The sequence below is a fragment of the Mytilus galloprovincialis genome, chromosome 5 (assembly GCF_965363235.1).
Source record: "Mytilus galloprovincialis chromosome 5, xbMytGall1.hap1.1, whole genome shotgun sequence".
NCBI classification, from domain to species: Eukaryota; Metazoa; Mollusca; class Bivalvia; order Mytilida; family Mytilidae; genus Mytilus; species Mytilus galloprovincialis.
In genome coordinates this window covers 80,445,459-80,466,993 of record NC_134842.1, presented here as the reverse complement: position 1 = coordinate 80,466,993, position 21,535 = coordinate 80,445,459, and the positions used below count along the sequence as shown (strand labels likewise).

Genomic DNA, 21,535 nt, shown 5'->3' with positions numbered 1-21,535 from the left:
TTAACTGGAAGAAAAACTAAGTCCATTGATAAGTAAAATACGGAAAAAGTGAATTTTTTTTTTACAAAATTTACTTCTGAATAATACCTTATGATCAGAAACAAGCTTCTGTCTAAGTTTGGTAGAAATCCAGGATAGTTTAAGAACATTATAAAAATTTTAAAAACTTAAACCACAGAGTGAATGTTTTGTTTCTGGCAAAAAAACTAAGTCCATTTATAAGTAAAATACTTATTTATTTTTACAAAATTTTCATCTTGATACTATCTTATGATTATAAACAAACTTCTGTCCAAGTTTGGTACAAATCAAGGATAGTTTATGAAAGTTATTAAAATTTTAAAAACTTTAACCACAGAGTGAATGTAATGTTTCCTCGCAGAAAAACTAAGTCCATTTATAAGTAAAATACGGAAAAGTGGAAATTTATTTTTACAAAATATTCTTCTTGATACTATCTTATGATCATAAACAAGCTTCTGTCCAAGTTTGGTACAAATCAAGGATAGTTTATGAAAGTTATTAAAATTTTTAAAACTTTAACCACAGAGTGAATGTAATGTTTCCTCGCAGAAAAACAAAGTCCATTTATAAGTAAAATACGGAAAAAATGGAATTTTATTTTTACAAAATTTACTTCTGGATACTTTCTTATGATCATAAACAAGCTTCTGTCCAAGTTTGGTAGAAATTCAGTATAGTTTAAGAAAGTTATTAAAATTTTAAAAACTTTAACCACAGAGTGAATATTTGTGGACGCCGCCGACGCCGACGCCGACGGAATGTAGGATCGCTTAGTCTCGCTTTTTTGACTAAAGTCAAAGGCTCGACAAAAAATGACCCACCCAAACAATTTTTTTTTGTGGTATTGAACCTTTTACTTAACTTTCATAGAGATCCATACACTTAAAACTAATTTTATTGTCCAGAAACCAAATGTCTTCCGACACCACCGACGACAAAGCAATTTATGACCGCAATTTTTTTTTGAGGTTGTATAAAACTGTAATGAGGTTCTTTTTAAAGCTCAACCTCAAAAACAATAAACCATTCATAGTTGAATTAGTCTCTCTAAGATTGATTATAAGTAAAAGGTTTGTTTTTTTAAACAAAAACAGCATTTAGGAGATAACTGTATTGTATTTTAAGCTCCGACGGCATCAATTGGGGATTTGATGGTCGCAAATTAAGTTTACTGGCGACGCGTTAGCGGAGACAGTAAACGGGTATTTGCGACCATCAAATCCCCAATTGATGCCGTCGGAGCTTAAAATACAATATTGTTATCTCCATTCTAATGAAACTGACAGAAATCAACGTTAAAACATGTATTTAAAATTTGGCATATGCTGTCTGCGCTTGCGCGAACGTCCCATAGCATCAATTGTCAATTGACAATGCCATGTAAATAAATGACGTTATCCAATCAAAATGAACGTTACAAACGTTGTTGCATTAGAATTATCATTCTTACACCTGAGTATAATCTGTGAAGCATTATTACCTGTGTATTTATATAGGAACAAAACTGATGTAGCAGTCTTACTGTTGTAGCATTTTCATAGCTTCTGATAGGCTGAAGATCAGGGTCACCAGAGTACATCACTTCAAATCTTTTCATTTTGTTTATAACCTACAGTTAAAATAATAACAATATACATAATGGTTAAATTTTTCACCATAATCCCTGTATATATATGACAAATGAATACTGGTTATTTAGAAAACATAGCATACATTTATCATTTAAATGTTTTGTAGAACAGATAATAATCAGACAAAAAATGTTAACTCGTAATATTATAATACTTGTCTCAAATTAATAAAAACATTGCAATAATTTATGAGAGTGGGGGGGATAATTATTTGTAAAAGCTATTTCAATTCTTGAGAAAATTTCATGTGCAATTCAAAATATTGACACTAAACTCAAATGAACAAAACTTATCTGTGTAAAAGATGCTGACATAACATAAAAAACAAACATTTTAAACTATTGTTGTCTTTGCCCAGACCTATTAATCATAAACATTTACAATAGTTGAACTTGAATCGGCACAACTACCTTAATCACAAACTTTAACAATTGTTGACGTTGTCAAAATTGGAACTGTGGCAATGGAGACAAATATCCATCATTATTACTTGATATCTACCAATATGTAAGTGTGTCAGGGGACACAATTATACACTATCATTACCCGATATCTACCAATATGTAAGTTTGTCCGGGGACACAATTATACACTATCATTACCCGATATCTACCAATATGAAAGTTTTTCAGGGGAGACAATTATACACCATCATTACCTGATATCTACCAATATGTAAGTGTGTCAGGGGAGACAAGTATACACCATCATTACCTGATATCTACCAATATGTAAGTGTGTCAGGGGAGACAATTAGACACCATCATTACCTGATATCTACCATTATGTAAGTGTGTCAGGGGAGACAATTATACACCATCATTACCTGATATCTACCAATATATAAGTGTGTCAGGGGAGACAATTATACACCATCATTACCTGATATCTACCAATATGTAAGTGTGTCAGGGGAGACAATTATACACCATCATTACCTGATATCTACCAATATCTGTTAACGATACTCCATTACATGTTTCTGTTATATCTGGACAAGTGTCATCTAAATCTGTATTATATGATAAGTTTCCATGGTAACTATTATCTTGTGTGTTGTTCGTGGTAATAGAATACTTTGTCTCTGGTAACTGTAATTTTAGAATTAGTGTTATAAATATTAAGACATTGGTGATTTTCTGTTCAATTTACTGTCTAATTCTCAGTTTCTTAATTATTGATCATAGAATTAAACTTTTAAATACATAGTATACAAAGTTATACTTCAATATGTTACCATGTAAGTGAACACAAATTTACTAATAGTCAATAATTACTTCTGAAAAAATCATTTGAACATAATTCCTTTTTTTTTAAATTAATTTTTCATTGCTCTTTTAAGATTGTGAACTGAAAGTAACTTAGATAATCTTAACAATTAATATCTTGTCACTCTAAGACACCCCTTTTCAGTACAATATATAGCTGATATAGTAGTGTAAGAACACACAATTATTTTGTAAATAGATTACTGTGGATTCATTATTATTCGTTGGATACCAATTTTCGTGGATTTCGTGGGCACAGTCAAACCACGAAATTAAATATTCAACGAATGATGATTTTTCTATAGAATTGTATGCAGACTTCAGCAAAACCACGAAATTAAATATCCATGAATATGCAAGTTTTTCTTAATCCACGAAAATTGGTACCCACGAAAATTGGTACCCACGAAAATAAATGAATCCACAGTATGTATTTATGTACTTATTTTTATAATTATTTCATGTTAAAATGTCAACCATGAAAAATTATGCACACAGACGAATTTACACACACCTGAGAATTTCTAAAGAAATAAATATAAAACTGTATTTACATCATAGATAAAGCAGAGATTCTTTATACACTCATCAAGGAATTTATGTAGTTTCTTGGCATCATTTGGAGTGAGATCGCCAACGGCAACAGAATTATCATCAAACAAACCAGAGAAAAATCCTGCCAGACCGGATCTGACTGGTTTACTGCCCTGCTGGTACTGGATCTGTGTTTTAACTTGTTGTAATTGTTGTAATACTTGTTTTACCTACAAAAAGACAGGTACAGTGACTACCATAATTATTCAACCTATCCCCTTATATATAATTATCTAACTAGGTTACTGCATGTTCTCATTAAACTAGAGTAATGTCTTCATCTAATGCAATATAAGCTGACTTCAAATATGACCATGGATAGATGTATAATGGTGCAAGAATATAACATTTATTTCCTTTTCCCATTCTGGTACAACAAGATAAAATTTGGCTGAACTTAAATATTAACAATTGAGGTGATTTTAATTTGCTATCATTCTAATCAAAAGTTATCTCGAGATTTCTTAAATAACCAGACACCCAGAAACCAAAGACCTACAATTTCTTTAATACTCAGGATGTGGATAACTTCAAAATAGGAACCCCAAGGGTGACTGGGGAATAGAAATATAGTCACTTGGTCTTCTCCCGACCGAAAGGGGGACGTTAAATCTGATGCCTCGTGTAAAGAGAGTGCCGCGCTCTTTGCACGTTAAGAACCCTTGCAACAACTCTTTGAGGGGTCCGTAGGTGGCCTGTTGCAAGGCAAAAATTGCTGTCCCTATCTAATATACCCTCATTTTTCAGTGGCAGTCAAAATTTCCCCGACCATCATCTCGGATGGCCTCTATCGTATAAACCTACATATTGTATTTATTGTGAACTTGTTCTCGTCCTGAATATGCATGAAATATTTGCCACTGGACGTTAAGCAAACAACAATCCATCAATCAATCAAAATAGGATGGTTCAGTCTGTAGTTATTTTTCAGCCATAATAAGAAATTCTTCTTAATTGCCTAACATATTAAAGTTAGAGTTATACTACATAATACATACTGAATAAAGAGTTTTCTCTCCAAACATGAGAGTATATTGAAATCCTGGCTTCTCCAAGTCTGAGATCTGTGAGTGGAACATCAGACTAGACTCAGGTGACAGGTAACTCCCTCCAAGGTCACGTGTCATGTGACCAGAGGATCTATATATAGATGTACACATCTCCTGTTCAGCTGTAAATTAGAACAAGAATACATGTGTTGTTGGGCTAAGCATTCCCCAAAGCGTTATTTCTAAGAGGTTGGTAAAGGGTTATTTTCGTGCCTTTTTATTTCACATGTTTTCGTGTTTTGACGTTTTATTTCTCTTTTTCTTGTGTTTGATTGACGTGCGTGCCTCGTGTTTTCCTTTATTTATTTTCCGTGTTTCGTGTAGGTTCTCTTAATTTCTCGTGCTTGTCCAGCATATGATTAAAAAGTCAATCCGGAGATTGTTTTGAATAATGTGTTCCAAGAATATTTAAAATTGCTATCAAATTAATTATTATGAATGATATTTTTCTTTCAACTCAGTTGCAACTAGCAGACTCTAAAAGGTGATTGCAGGGTCATCATGTCCATTATATAATGACTAGATAATCTCCAAGTATGTCTGATTAATAAATTATTTTACTTTTTCCATTAATATTTCCCTTTTTATTTCTCGTGCCTCGTTTTGTCCGATTTTAATTTTCTGTGCAACGTTTTTCTGATTTTTATTTCACATGTTTCCGTGTTCAGGGTCCCCCTTTACCACCCTCTTCTAAGTATCTGTCAACATAACATATGTTGTGCTGTTATACCACTGTCTCTGGTTGATGGAGGGTTTGGCACCAGCCAACATGTTTGACCCTGCCACATTATGTGTGTGCCTGTCACGGTCAGTGGTTGTCATTAAATTCTGTATATCACATTTGTTTTTCATTCATTATTGTACATTAAGGTGGTACCCAACACTTTCACTAAAATTAATTTGGCTCGCTTAATTTTCATAAAAATTTAACAAAGTATTTACTTTGACCCTTTGACAAAAATATAAAAATTTCAAAAAATTTTAACCAACCGTTTTGTCAGAAAAAATACACTGGTTATATAGCAGTTTGACATACACTTATTTTGATCATTGAGAAGCTTTTAAATATTCCCTTCAGACACAACGTAATTAAAACGTTTAGCTGATTTTACAGAGTTATCTCCCTGTCGTGTTAGGTACCACATTAATCAGACTTCTTGTTTGATTTGTTCTTTATTTGCGATTTTGGGGCCTTTTATAGCGGACTATTAGGTAAAAAATCATCACTGTCGAGCTACTGATCAAAATTAATAAGGAGTCTTCAAAATATATTTGATCAACATTTTTTTTTCTCTTAATTATCCATGACCTGCTGATATAAATCTGTCTTTTACTTTCAGGACTGACCAAAATGAAGGAAACAGATTCACTTGGAAAATAAGATAGGGTTCCTCTTGCATAGTGTTTAGTTTACTGTGTGTTGTTTGTTTTACTGTTCTTTGTCAGACCATCTTGTTTGGATTGATTTTGGGGATACAAATGTATGTAAATAAATATATAAAGCAGGCCAGTCCTGATAATTTCTCTTGTTTTTGCTGTCAAATAATTCATGACACATTTTTGTGTTAATTTTTAATTAAAATTTAGATTTCTTTCTGTGCACATTTCTTACCTTGTCTTAACATACTGTCTAAATTTTCTAGCCTGAAAACCTGAAAAAAAAAGATTAATTTTCTATTATTTAGAAATCAAAAAAATTTTTTGTGAAACAGGAAATATGGCATATGAATAATGCAAAATGCTTTCAAAGTTTTTTTTTTTTTTTAAATATTTTCTAATATTTTTTTGCAATAACATGAATAATAAGTCATTGTAAAAATTTCAAAAGTTTGAAACAGATATTAGATAAATATTTATCCAATATTTCAGTTTATTCTAAATTTGCATGAAACATTTGCTCCTAGATTTAACTATCATCCTCCCTCCTCCTCCTTTAGTCTATTGTCTTCATCATTGTCCTCATCCCTTTCATATTACTAAACTTTCAGATCAGTTTGCTGTTCAAAAAAAATTGTTCCTTAGAATCTCAAAAATAAAAGGATTGATTAATCTATTGTAGATTTTTAATGCCACTTTTAACACGCTTTACTCTTAGCTATATCAAAGACTTGACCAGTTAATGTTGGAGGAGCCACAATTCAAAGAGAGAATCATCTGCCTTTGGTATAAAATCTGGCATTCCTTGACAATTAAGAAATAAATGCAAACACACACACCAATGATCACTGTAGATGATCATAGACTAATTAGACCACTAAGCCACCGAGAGATTATCAAATGCAACGCTTAAACTATGCTTACATGAATATTTTACACATGCATTATATATACATGTATGATATATATATTGTTAAAAAATATCATGATGAAATGTAATGTGCAATTCAATTAATTACTTTAGTAATGTAATTGTAATTTAATTAATTACATTTTCAAAACTGTGTAATGTATAATTAGTGTAATTGATCATTTTTGCAATGCAATGTGTAATTTAATTAATTACATTCCAATGTAATTGACCCAAGTCTGTCCTTGACCCCCCTTCTTTCCCCTCCTTCATCATGACAGGGAATACGGTACTTACTTTGGCCACTCTATACAACATGTGACTGTTTGCTAGGTTCATCAAATCCATTCTTTTTACTCTGTTGAAGAATTCTTGCAGGAGAACAGAGTAAAACAAAAGGTTGTCTTCTATGAATGTAAACCTGAAATTTAAAGTAAATATAATCGATAACTTTCCAGTGCATAATGAATATCTATAAAGCATTAAACAGTTTCAAATACTTTTAAACATGAGTTTTGTTCAGAGCTTGTGAATTTGTGTTGTTTTTCATAAAACAAATGATGTCAGAACAATCATAAATGATGTCACCAATGATGTTTGCAAGATGTTACTCAAACAATTTTCATGTATGCACCTCTTTCACTTACAAATACAATTTCTAAACTTAAAATTGCAGCAGCACACTTAATCATTTAGAAAAAAACCTGGTTAAATTTACTCCCCGTCTTCTCTCAGAATTGAAAGTGCTAAACATGCATATATGTGGTAATTAAAGTATAACTTTTAAATATTTTTTATTCAATACCATTTTTCTTCCACCAGTTTTGTATCTCCTTCGCTGTCTCTACGTGTTGATGGTAATCTACTTGTGTATCTCCACGGCTGTATGTAGGTTAACCAAGTCTCTAGAACCTTCAGAATGATATGGTACAAATCAATGAAGTGGATAACATTCAAGAAATAATGTAAAGGTTTTGTTTCTGATTATAATTTACACATTTGTTTGTATTAATATAAAAAAGAAGATGTGGTATGATTGCCAATGAGACAACTCTGCTTCATTACAATATTTATAAAACAACCAAAAAACAAATATTTATGGGGTTGAATATACAACTTGAATGAATCAATGCTGACTTTCTGCGTAGGGGGTTAAGGGAGGGTTAGGATCCCACTAACATGTTTAAAACTGCCACATTCTGTATGTATGTGCATGTCCCAAGTCATAAGTAATTCACTGATTGTCATTTGTATATCATTTATTTTTTGTGTAAAAGTTAGGCTGCTAGTTTTCTCATTTGAATTGTTTAACACCTTCATTTTGGGGCCTTTTATAGCTGACTATGCAGTATGGGCTTTGCTCATTGTTAAAGGCTGTACGGTGACCTATACTTGTTTATTTCTGTGTCATTTTGGTCTCTTTTTGAGAGTTGTCTCATTGGCAATCATACCACATCTTCTTTTTCTTAATACGTATATTAAATCTTACCATTCTAAATGAATTGTCTAGAGGCCATCTGTCAAAACTGTGTCTAAGGAAGGCATACATGTTCTTCTGTAACATATTGGGTATAATGGACCTAGGAGAATAATATGTACAAGACTTTCAAATAAAAATAAATAACAAAAAGTTCTGGTAACTTTGTACTAAATATATGTGTTACAATAATATATGTCCATATAAAACCATGTCCCATAGATCTTAAAAACAATTCCAAAAATTGTACAAGGTTAACTTTGCCTGTTGGAAATAGAAACCTTCTGTTATAAAAAACAAGTAAAACATACAGTAAATAATTTCATGGACAGTACATTTTCTGTTATTTGCCATTTATACATATTTGTAAGTAAATATTGTTTACTGTTGAATAATCAAGTTTATAACTTATCATTTATAAAATAGATAATGTCATTACAAAAATTGTGCTCAAGTTTTTTAAAGAAGATCAAGGTTAAAATATCACGATAACAATAAAAAAAAAACAGTTTTACTTTAACAATTAAATCAAGTTAAAAAAAAGACAAATTTTCGTGGTGTTGAATATATCAGCATTGACCTGCATCCAGGTTCAAGATTTTCTCGCTGCGTTGAAGACCCATTGGTGGCCTTGGCCTGTTTTCAGCTCTTTGGTTGGGTTGTTGTCTCTTTGACACATTCCTCATTTCCATCCTCAATTTAATTTTGAATTTATTTCGGATACTGTTATGATGATTACCTTTTAAACTCATCCAATGGAGACATGGGGTGTGTTTGATAGGGTGAAGGAATGATATCATGTGATGCTGTGTTAACAAAATGGTGGACATGTTTTATCATCATCCTAACAAGTCTGACATGCTCCAAACTTGGCATGAAGTGTTCCTGAAAAAAGTAAAAAGTCACTTGAAAAGTTTTATTATAATGCATCACTAGTATGTGTATTCTTACATTATAAAACATACATTTGAAGTATTATGGCAAAAAATGATGGAGCGTAAATATTTTAAGCAGACCAATCTGATATGATCTAAAATGACACATAAAAAAAATAAATTATAAAAATACATGTACAGCAATACTGTCTGAAAAAGTTTTAAAAAGAAAACTAGAAATAAATTTAACAAGAGTGAACACGCTGAAATGTCTAGCCTTCTTTACTAATTATTGATATTATGTTGATAGTCCTAAGTATAAGCTTTATTAAAAACTTAGTCCTAAGTATAAAGCTTTATTAAAAACTGTCACATAAACTAAGCATTAACCAAGATAACTAAACAAAGACCAATGAACCATGAAAATGAGGTCAAGGTCAGATGAACCATGCCAGACAGACATGTACAGCTAACAATGCTTCCATACAACAAATATAGTTGACCTATTACTTATAGTTTAAGAAAAATAGACCAAAACACAAAAACTTAACACTGAGCAATGAACCGTGAAAATGAGGTCGAGGTCAAATAAAACCTGCGGGACTGACATATATAGATCATAAAATATTTCCATACACCAAATATAGTTGACCTATGGCATATAGTATTAGATAAAAAGACCAAAACTCAAAAACTTAACTTTGACCACTCAACCATGAAAATGAGGTCAAGGTCAGATGACATCTGCCCGCTAGACATGTACATCTTACAATCATTCCATACAACAAATATAGTAGATCTATTGCATAAAGTATGAGAAAAACAGACCAAACCACAAAAACTTAACTATAACCACTGAACCATGAAAATGAGGTCAAGGTCAGATGACACCTGCTAGTTGGACATGTACACCTTACAGTCCTTCCATACACCGAATATACTAGACCTATTGCTTATAGTATCTGAGATATGGACTTGACCACCAAAACTGATCACTGATCCATGAAATGAGGTCAAGGTCAAGTGAAAACTGTCTGACGGGCATGAGGACCTTGCAAGGTACGCACATACCAAATATAATTATCCTATTACTTATAATAAGAGAGAATTCAAAATTACAAAAAATCTGAACTTTTTTTTCAAGTGGTCACTGAACCATGAAAATAAGGTCAAGGACATTTGACATGTGACTGACGGAAACTTCGTAACATGAGGCATCTATATACAAAGTATGAAGCATCCAGGTCTTCCACCCTCTAAAATATAAAGCTTTTAAAAAGTTAGCTAACGCCGCCGCCGGATCACTATCCCTATGACGAGCTTTCTGCAACAAAAGTTGCAGGCTCGACAAAACTCTACTATTAGAAATACTGTACAAAAATTATTTTCCAAATTACAAATGTACTCATTAAGCATTTTGGTAAGTTTGTGGTTTATTTAATCTGTGAAAGGTGATGATGCTAAAGTAGACACATGAAATAACCATAGAAGAAATATATTTTAGTTTTGTTTCCATAGAACAGTTAATTTTTGAGGGATAAAAAAAAAATTCAAGATAAATACTTGTAACTTTAAAAAGAATGAACTTCTATTAAATGTATATCAATAATATCTTTTTTACTTTAATATTTTATGATTTGACTAAAATTAACTAATATACTAAATATGACATTATCCCATGCAAAGAATCATTTCATCAGGAATTTAGATATTTAAGAAAAAAGACATTTTTCAGAATGTTCGCAGCATTCTCTTCCGAAACGTTAAATTCAATGCATTATGAACTTTCCTATCAATAGGATTCTCAAAGCATAACTTAATACTGTTCCAAATGACCAGACAAACATACAATCTGTTCCTTATATAGGTGTTGAAAGCCAACATTAAGACTGCTTCTTTTGTTGTGGTGTTGCATCACTGTCCCAGTTTAGGGGAAAAGTTTGGGACCATCTAACTAGTTAAACCCCACCATATAAAATTTGCTATGTGCTTGTCCCAAGTCAAGAACCTGTAAATCAGTATTTGTCGTTTTTTGCTGTTTTTTTTTTGTTTTTTTTTTATTAGTTTGTACATTAATTAGGCTGTTGATTTTCTCTACTGAATTGTTTTACATTTGTGATTCAGGGCCTTTTGTAACTGACGATGCGGTATGGGCTTTGCTCATTGTTGAAGGCAATACAGTGACCTATAGCTGTTAATTTCTCATTGGCAATCATACGACATCTTTTTTTTATATTGAAGTATCCACCTAATGTCAGAGCTTCTGTTTGTTAGCTTATGTATAATGAATTAAACTCAACAGTCATAAAGTGGATACCTTGAGCTTGCCTGAAGTTTACTTTCAACAATAGATATGTATGATCTTAATATTGATCATGGTACACCACCGTATTGAGTATAATTCCAGTTTTCCCAAACATGTCATGTGCTACTAACTATTGTTTTACATTATTCACCAATATATTTGATTAAAGCGTGCAAAGTATAATAAATGTTTGAAAAAAATATAGAAAGTGTAATAAACTTTCTGTCAGGGATTCTTTAGCCATTTCCAATAGGTATACTTTACTCCTGCTGTAGATTTGATCAACTGCTGGGATAAACCAGAATGCTCAAAAAGCCAGGAACCCTTGGGAGCATGCCAGTTCAAAGTGAGAACATGTATGAGTATTTAGATATTTCTTACTTAAGATACTGAATCAAATTGTACATTAAAAACATTGTTCAGTCTGTTACTCATGTACAAAACCAAGGTTGTATTCAAATGAAATGTTGTCAGACTGATTTTGGGCTGAAATATAACTTTTCCAGATGTCAAATATCTATTTTAAATGGTTCTACTTGACAGACTTGTTCAGTTTTGGGAGTAGGGGGCATAAACATATTTTTTGAATTGACTTATCCGACACTGAAAACAAATCAAAAGTAGAAAATTCTTGTTGTCAGGCAGATTTATGGGCAGTTGCCTGAATCAAATCATTTAACCACAGAAACAACCAGTATAAATATTCTTCAGAGTGGTTGCTATACTGAGTTTCTTCATTTCAATATATTCAAATAACTAAACAAATATCATGCATGCACACATGTTTGTAAAAAAAAAACAAATTTGAAAGTGGGAAAAATAATGAGTAGATGACAAACAAAATTATAGAATATGAAAACAACTTTCACTTTATATACAGTAATACAAATGCACTACAAAACAAAATCTTGTAAGAAATTTATTAATTGAAATTTTTGAATTCTACCTTATAGTTATATTTAGGGCTATTCCAGAAAAAAATGTATGGGGGGGGGGGGGGGGGAGGGGGGGGTTGGAAGGCACATTGTATCAATTAATAATACATGGGTGATGGGTGTCAGAGCAACTTTTCACACTATAATGCACTATAATTCTCAATTACAATTGTCTGGGTGGCGGGTGCTGACAAAAACTGCCTTCCACCCCCCCCCCCCCCCCACCCCCCCCTCCTACATTTTTTTCTGGAATAGCCCTTATTAAAATCTTCACCTTAAAAAACAGAAATCTATAAATCATTATATCTCAAACACACATGTATTTATTCAAGCACTTCCCATTTAACAATCAACATAATCAATAATAATAAATAAGCAACGACAATGGTAAATAACTGTGCTAAGAAAAGCTGTATATATACATGCTTTACTTACAGTAAAATGACTAAATATATGCTGATGGCTCATATACTGAAATACATGTACCTGATTATATATATATATATATATTTACTGAACATATGTTCTTAGTTTCAAGTAAACACAACTTCGTGGTAAACTACCTTTTAACTAAATTTCAACCCAATAAAGCTTAAGGTGGTTCCTAACACTACAGGGAGATAACCCTGTAAAATCAGCTAAAAGTTTTAATCACGTTGTACTGTTAAGGAAGTATTATGGTGACTTGAATAACACCGGTATCACTCAGATTACAATTCTACCTTGACAGGTAAGTTTGTTTTTAGCCTATAAAATACTTATTTAGCCTTGAGAATTGAAAGGTCAGTTTATCCCATTCATACAATAGGAGTTGATGAATTTGGCTTCATGCCATTTACCTTGTCCAAAATTAAGGTCACTTTATTGTTATTGTGCTACTGTTAAAGAGAAAAAAAATATATTCTGACCAATACTTATATTTTATGAATCTTGATTTAATTGTTCAAATCTGTTAATGTTGAATTTTTGGGGTTATTTTTGGCCTTTTAATTGTATATTTCTTTACATGGTAGATTTTTTTCAGATATAAAAAAAACTATCTCCTTGACTTTATAGAAATAGACTATGCTTGCAGCTTATCTATTACACTGTCTTGTTTTTTGTTTACACCAAAATCTGAAAGATTATTTAGTTGCAAAATATTTTAAATGAGAGCTGATATTTTTTCTATCTTTAAATGTACATTGAAGGTAAAAATAATCATAATGTGAACAAGAATGAAGAAAACATCTTGGTCCCAAAAAAAACATCATCAACCAGGATATAAAATTCCAAATATTAATTTATTATACTAATATCAGTTCATATAGAATAAACTTTTAAAGATTATATTGATTCCTATAAAATTGGAATCTCAAGCCATTTTTTGCATGTATAGGTCATGTCCAAACAGAAATTCAATAAATATGACAGTACAATGTACTCTAAGCACAAACACATAAGGTCACTGTGAAATAGACATCTAGGGCAAGAAACAGTCAGTTATATCAAACCAGTTTGACTAGATGTCTAGTTTAAAACCAGTTTGACTAGATGGTGTGTCCTATATTTTGACAATGTAAATGACATGAGGACCTGGATGGGTTTTTTTAATATCTGTATTCTTTAAATTTTTAGGGCATTTTTCTTTTAATAGCCTTAAAAATAACTCTCATTCGGTAAAATTCTCATGAAAATGATATTACTATTTATTCTTTCTGTTACAAGATTAATTATCAATTCTGTACATTGATCATTATATTATCAGTATTTTATTACAGTTACCTAAGTTACCTTTTAATTTTGCACATTTATTCTTTAGACTTTTGCACCCCATTATTCTCTATTCTTTTTTTGGGTTTATTTTCCCTATTCTCTAATTTTTTTTTGCTATTACATGTACATGTATTCTCTATTCTGTAAACCCCATTCAGACCCTCATAGGTAAACTTCTATTGTATGAATGGGATAGAGTGACCTTTCAATTCTCAAGGCTAAATAAGTATTTTATAGGCTATATACAAACTTACCTGTCAAGGTAGAATTGTAATCTGAGTGATACCGGTGTTTCTCAAGTCACCATAAGCTTCTCAATGATCAAAATTAGTGTTTGTCAAACTTGGATACAATGAAAATTTTCCGACAAAGTGTTTGGTTCAAGTTTTTTTGAATTTTTTATATTTTTGTCATAGGGTGAAAGTAAATATTTTGTCAAAATTTTATGAAAATCAAACGAGCCAAATTAATTTTAGTTAAGGTGTTAGGTACCACCTTAAGGTAGGTTACAGACCAATGGAAGACAGAGGACAAAATTACAGATACACAGATCAGAAAACCTAATGCCTTTATGCCTTCATAGCCAAGCATGAAAAACATCACATGCTTAATTTGTTAATCATAGTTTGTATAAATTTAATCTTGATCACTATGCTTACAGTAGATTTTAAAAAAATAGAGATAATAAACAAAATTAAAAAAGTAAAAACAGATACCAGGTCCTCATATTTCAATACTTCAACACATTTTAAATACCAGGTAGAGAGAAATTTGTTTTCTCAATGGAGGACCCAGCCCCCAACAGACATTCAATGTCTACTGTTTGATGAACTCTGTAGATGTAAACCAATTATATTTTCATGATTATCCATGACTAAACAATAGTATTGATTTTTCATCAAAAACAACAATGAAAGCAGAACTTTTTATGATATATTACTGACTTTTAACCAAGGTATAGCAGTTCAACTAATAGGTATTAGTAAAAATATTTTTAGCTGTTATAAATCTTAAAGAGTTTTTTAAAGAGGCACTAGCTGTCAAAATAATGTTCACCAATTTGATACAAATTCACACATACTAAAACACATATTCAAATTAAGTCTTAAATAAACAGTAACCATTGCATATATATACTACATTTACTAGCTGATATATATCAGAATTTTGTATGTATTTTAGTCTAGACCTCATCTTATTAACTATCCTTTCTGAGCTGACCCTGAAAACTACTGATGGTCACATAACACGATATAAATATAGTATAAATATAAATATATATGGACCTCGTGCAAATGGATTTTTTTTTATGTCTGTTTGATTTCATTTTCTAAGATAAAAGAATATAAAGTTAATTTTTTTACTTTCATTAAAGATTGAACAAAACGAATCATAATTTAGATTTTTTATAAATGTATTTTGTAGCTAGTGCCCCTTTAAGAGAACATAAACAGATCTGACTTGAAACAAATTCATTTAACTGATATGAAAAGTTTCATTAACTTACACCTTTCTTCTTAACCTTGGAAGAGAAATTAATATAACAATTTAACTCTTGAACCTAGCATTTAGGATGCTAAGTACTCTTGTTTTTAACTTTTTGTCAGACATTCAAAAGTCTGTAGTTTTATCCATGTAGTGCCAACCAAATATTTTGCCTCCCCTTCTTTTTATTTCTTAACTTAATTGCATATAGTTTAAAAAGCTATTTATGAAAATCTTATAAAATTCTTGTTATTTTTTTCATAGTTTTTGAAAGGGACAAGCTGCCAATGTTAAATGTATGAAAAATCTAGATGGAATCATTCCCCGCCTAATTTTCAATTGCCATGGCATGGACTATTAACTTTTTTCTGCTTTTTAAGTTCCTTTGTATACATATTATCAATTGATATTTCTTTTTTTAAATAGCTTGTTATTTTGAAACAGAGGAGCAAACATCCTTAAACAAATTACAGCTAGAAACTTTAATTAACATGTATTATTCAGAATTTCTTACAATCCTGTGGCTTTGGTCTTTATAATACATCTTCAAAAACTACCCTAACCTCACTACATCTTTATGTACCTGTCCTGTACTTATCAGGAACCTTATTGTGTAGGTATACACCATTCCCTTTATAAATCTTCATTTTTAAAACAATCAAAAAGTGTAAAAAAGAAGTGAGTATTAAATCCAGGTACATATAATTCTAAAGCAGTCTTTATATATTCTGAACAACCATAATTAAAAGGAGAAAAAAACCTATTTATCCCACTCTTTTACAATTAAAGACAACTTATTTACATAAAAAAAGGAAATTAAAAGAGAAATGGTAGATAATTCCTTCAATAGCAATATAAAAAGTACATAAATCATCATAAAAACTATTAAGGGGAGATAACTCCTCCTTTACTACCTACCATGTGTGTTGGACTGATCATACTTTTGTCACTGTCTATGGCATTCTGATTCAACCAAAACTCTATAAATATCTGAAATAGACAACACAAACATGCTCATTAATGAAGTTTCCTATTGTTTCAAATGATTAAACAATGATGTAACCATTTTACTTGAAATGATATTATGAATGTAATTTGAACATGTATAGGCAGATTTAGGGGGGCCAAGGCTCCCTTTTTGTGGGAAAAATTTGATTGATTACATAAGGAATCATGAAGCATGACTGCAGAGAGTCCCTTCTTAGGCAAACAGTGGGTCTCCATTTATGAAAATCTCTGGATCCACTACTGACAAGGTTAGTTTCGAAGACCAAAAGGATGAGGGTAATTGCAACAAGAGCATACCAGATGATGGAAGTTTTTATCGACCTTGAATGGCTATATACAGCCTTTGCACAGATGGCGCTAGCCATGTCAGTCACCAGCCTTCTACTCTGTATATAACAGGCAAAAAAAAAGAGCATTTTTTGCTTTGATGTTATTCAAGTGGGTTAACTTAAATAATAAGCTCACGAATATTGGATCTTATAGACTAAATTATTTTCATGGTAGCTTTGCTTCTATGTGCAATATTACTTTGAACATGGCTGTTACAATCTGATCTCTCATCATGGTAAATTTTACCTGTAGTAAAGTTTCTGACCTCCATACTTCAGCCTCACTCTGACCCAAAACTGATGAATTCTGGGAATGCTGTTTCTGTGATGCTATAAAACTAGCCTTTAATAATCCAAATGTTCTTGGACTTGTGGTGGTTTTTCCTCCAGGACTGAAATACAATATACAGTATAAACATCTATACATCATTTGATCTATTGTGTGATGGCAGTATATATCATTTAAAAAAGCACATTTACAATTTAAAAAAAAAAAATTTCCAAATAAACTGTAACTACAGATGTATATATGTTCCAGACCATATTATTATTTGGACCATACGGGTATGGTCATGACCATATTCATATACTCATATGGTCCGATCGTACGCGTATGGTCGGACCATATGAGTATAATACTTATTTGGTTATTAACTGGCCGGACCATATGAGTATTTGGATCATATAGGTATATTTTTTTTAAAAATTACATTATAAAAGTTTCAATAATACAAAAACTTTATTTAAAAAAAACTAGAGGGTCCAAGGACCCTGTGTCGCTCACCTGATATTTTTATTTACAATTGTTGCATGATAAATGCAACTGTTGTACTGTCGTTTAGTTTCAGAGATATAATACTAAAAAGTGCATTTGAAACCTATGTTTAATTTCAGCCATGTGGGCAGGCAGGGTCATCATACACAGTGGTCCCTGGATATCCTAGTGGTGATTTAAACCAAGTTTGTTTAAATTCAACAGTTGTTTCAGGGGAGAATTTTTGTAAAATTTATCTAACAAGAAATGCAAAGTAATGAGAAAGTTGTGAAGTAGTTTTGTTGTTGCGCAACCCCCCCCCCCCCCCCCCCCACTTTGCCAAAAAAACCAAAAAGGTAATAAAAAATTATCATATAAGGGCAATCTATCCTATTAATGATTTCTGCAAAATTCAGTTGATTGTGCAAGGGTTGTATAGCCAGCTGAGGTCGTTAAAAACTCTCTTTCTTTTGTTGTTGCAGATAGATCTTGACCTGATAAGCAATTCTACCACATGTCAGATTTGCTCTAAATGCTTTGGTTTTTGAGTGATAAGCCAAAAACTGCATTTTACCCCTATGTTCTATTTTTAGCCATGGCGGCCATCTTGATTGGTTGGCCGGGTCACCGGACACAATTTTTAAACTAGATACCCCAATGATGATTGTGGCCAAGTTTGGTTTAATTTGGTCCAGTAGTTTCAGAGGAGAAGATTTTTGTAAAAGATAACTAAGATTTACGAAAAATGGTTAAAAATTGACTATAAAGGGCAATAACTCCTAAAGGGGTCAACAGACCATTTTGGTCATGTTGACTTATTTGTAGATCTTACTTAGCTGAACATTTTTGCTGTTTACAGTTTATCTCTATCTATAACTAGAGGCTCTAAAGAGCCTGTGTCGCTCACCTTGGTCTATGTGCATATTAAACAAAGGACACAAATGGATTCATGACAAAATTGTATTTTGGTGATGGTGATGTGTTTGAAGTTCTTACTTTACTGAACGATTTTGCTTCTTACAATTATATCTATAATGAACTTTGCCCATTAGTAACAGAGAACTATATTTGGTAAAAATTTACATATATTTACCAAATTAATGAAAATTGTTAAAAATTGACTATAAAGGGCAATAACTCCTTAAGGGGTCAATTGACCATTTAGGTCATGTTGACTTATTTGTAGATCTTACTTTGCTGAACATTATTGCTGTTTACAGTTTATCGCTATCTATAATAGTATTCAAGATAACCAAAAACGGCAAAATTTCTTTAAAAATTACCAATTGGAGGGCAGCAACCCAACAACCAGTTGTCCAATTCATCTGAAAAATTCAGGGCAGATAGATATTGACTTGATTAACAATTTAACTTCTTGTCAGATTTGCTCTAGATGCTTTGAATTTATAGTTATAAGCCAAAAACTGCATTTTACCCCTATGTTCTATTTTTAGCCGTGGCGGCCATCTTGGTTGAATGGCCAGGTCATCGGACACATTTTTCAAACTAGATACCCCAAAGATGATTGTGGTCTAGTAGTTTCAGTGGAGATTTTGTAAAAGATTACTTAGATTTATGAAAAATGGTTAAAGATTGACTATAAAGGGCAATAACTCCTAAAGGGGTCAACTGACCATTTTGGTCATGTTGACTTATTTGTAGATCTTACTTTGCTGAACATTATTGCTGTTTACAATTTATCTCTATCTATAATAATATTCAAGATAATAACCAAAAACAGCAAAATTTCCTCAAAATTACCAATTCAAGGGCAGCAACCCAACAACCGATTGACCGATTCATCTGAAAATTTCAGGGCAGATAGATCTTGACCTGATAAACATTTTTACCCCATGTCAGATTTCCTCAAAATGCTTTGGTTTTTGAGTTATAAGCCAAAAACTGCATTTTACCCCTATGTTCTATTTTTAGCGGTGGCGGCCATCTTGGTTGGTTGACCAGGTCACGCCACACATTTTTTAAACTAGATACCCCAAAGATGATTGTGGCCAAGTTTGGATTAATTTGGCCCAGTAGTTTCAGAGGAGAAGATTTTTGTAAAAGATTAATTTAATTTATGAAAAATGGTTAAAATTGACTATAAAGGGCAATAACTCCTAAACGGGTCAACTGACCATTTTGGTCATGTTGACTTATTTGTAGATCTTACTTTGCTGAACATTATTGCTGTTTACAGTTTATCTCTATCTATAATAATATTCAAGATAATAACCAAAAACAGCAAAATTTCCTCAAAATTACCAATTCAGGGGCAGCAACCCAACAACCGATTGACTGATTCATCTGAAAATTTCAGGGCAGATAGATCTTGACCTGATAAACATTTTTATCCCGTCAGATTTCCTCAAAATGCTTTGGTTTTTGAGTTATAAGCCAAAAACTGCATTTTACCCCTTTGTTCTATTTTTAGCCGTGGCGGCCATCTTGGTTGGTTGACCAGGTCACGCCACACATTTTTTAAACTAGATACCCCAAAGATGATTGTGGCCAAGTTTGGATTAATTTGGCCCAGTAGTTTCAGAGGAGAAGATTTTTGTAAAAGATTACTTTAATTAACGAAAAATGGTTAAAAATTGACTATAAAGGGCAATAACTCCTAAACGGGTCAACTGACCATTTTGGTCATGTTGACTTATTTGTAGATCTTACTTTGCTGAACATTATTGCTGTTTACAGTTTATCTCTATCTATAATAATATTCAAGATAATAACCAAAAACAGCAAAATTTCCTCAAAATTACCAATTCAGGGGCAGCAACCCAACAACCGATTGACCGATTCATCTGAAAATTTCAGGGCAGATAGATCTTGACCTGATAAACATTTTTACCCCATGTCAGATTTGCTCTAAATGCTTTGGTTTTTGAGTTATAAGCCAAAAACTGCATTTTACCCCTATGTTCTATTTTTAGCCGTGGCGGCCATCTTGGTTGGTTGACCGGGTCACGCCACACATTTTTTAAACTAGATACCCCAATGATGATTGTGGCCAAGTTTGGTTTGATTTGGCCCAGTAGTTTCAGAGGAGAAGATTTTTGTAAAAGTTAACGACGACGGACGACGACGACGACGACGGACGACGGACGACGGACGACGACGGACGACGGACGCCAAGTGATGAGAAAAGCTCACTTGGCCCTTCGGGCCAGGTGAGCTAATAATATTCAAGATAATAATCAAAAACAGCAAAATTTCCTTAAAATTACCAATTCAGGGGCAGCAACCTATCAACGAGTTGTCCGATTCATCTCAAAATTTCAGGGCAGATAGATCTTGACCTGATAAACAATTTTACTACATGTCAGATTTGCTCTAAATGCTTCGGTTTTTGAGTGATAAGCCAAAAACTGCATTTTACCCCTATGTTCTATTTTTAGCCATGGCGGCCATCTTGGTTGGTTGGCCGGATCACCGGACACAATTTTTAAACTAGATACCCCAATGATGATTGTGGCCAAGTTTGGTTTAATTTGGTCCAGTAGTTTCAGAGGAGAAGATTTTTGTAAAAGATAATTAAGATTTACGAAAAATGGTTAAAAATTGACTATAAAGGGCAATAACTTCTAAAGGGGTCAACAGACCATTTTGGTCATGTTGACTTATTTGTAGATCTTACTTTGTTGAACATTTTTGTTGTTCACAGTTTATCTCTATCTATAATAATATTCAAGATAATAACCAAAAACAGCAAAATTTTCTCAAAATTACCAATTCAGGGGCAGCAACCTATCAACGGGT

The 21,535-nt window shown here is 32.2% G+C and overlaps 1 protein-coding gene across 3 annotated transcripts in view; it reads right to left on the bottom strand.

Moving 5' to 3' along the window:
* Positions 1–21,535, bottom strand: part of LOC143076476 (sphingomyelin phosphodiesterase 4-like) — a 38,572-nt gene that overhangs the window by 4,850 nt on the left and 12,187 nt on the right. The window contains exons 6-17 of one of the 3 annotated variants that reach the window (XM_076252268.1): positions 17,270–17,414; positions 16,604–16,675; positions 15,708–15,722; positions 9,070–9,215; positions 8,343–8,433; positions 7,659–7,765; positions 7,151–7,274; positions 6,179–6,218; positions 4,516–4,688; positions 3,478–3,687; positions 2,594–2,746; positions 1,505–1,633 (exon numbers count right to left, since the gene is read on the bottom strand). In XM_076252268.1, the coding sequence (XP_076108383.1) occupies positions 1,505–1,633; positions 2,594–2,746; positions 3,478–3,687; positions 4,516–4,688; positions 6,179–6,218; positions 7,151–7,274; positions 7,659–7,765; positions 8,343–8,433; positions 9,070–9,215; positions 15,708–15,722; positions 16,604–16,675; positions 17,270–17,414 (1,405 nt within the window). Of the gene's footprint in view, positions 1–1,504; positions 1,634–2,593; positions 2,747–3,477; positions 3,688–4,515; positions 4,689–6,178; positions 6,219–7,150; positions 7,275–7,658; positions 7,766–8,342; positions 8,434–9,069; positions 9,216–12,880; positions 12,917–15,707; positions 15,723–16,603; positions 16,676–17,269; positions 17,415–21,535 lie in introns of all 3 variants that reach the window. The other 2 variants (XM_076252267.1, XM_076252269.1) reach the window with 2 other exon arrangements.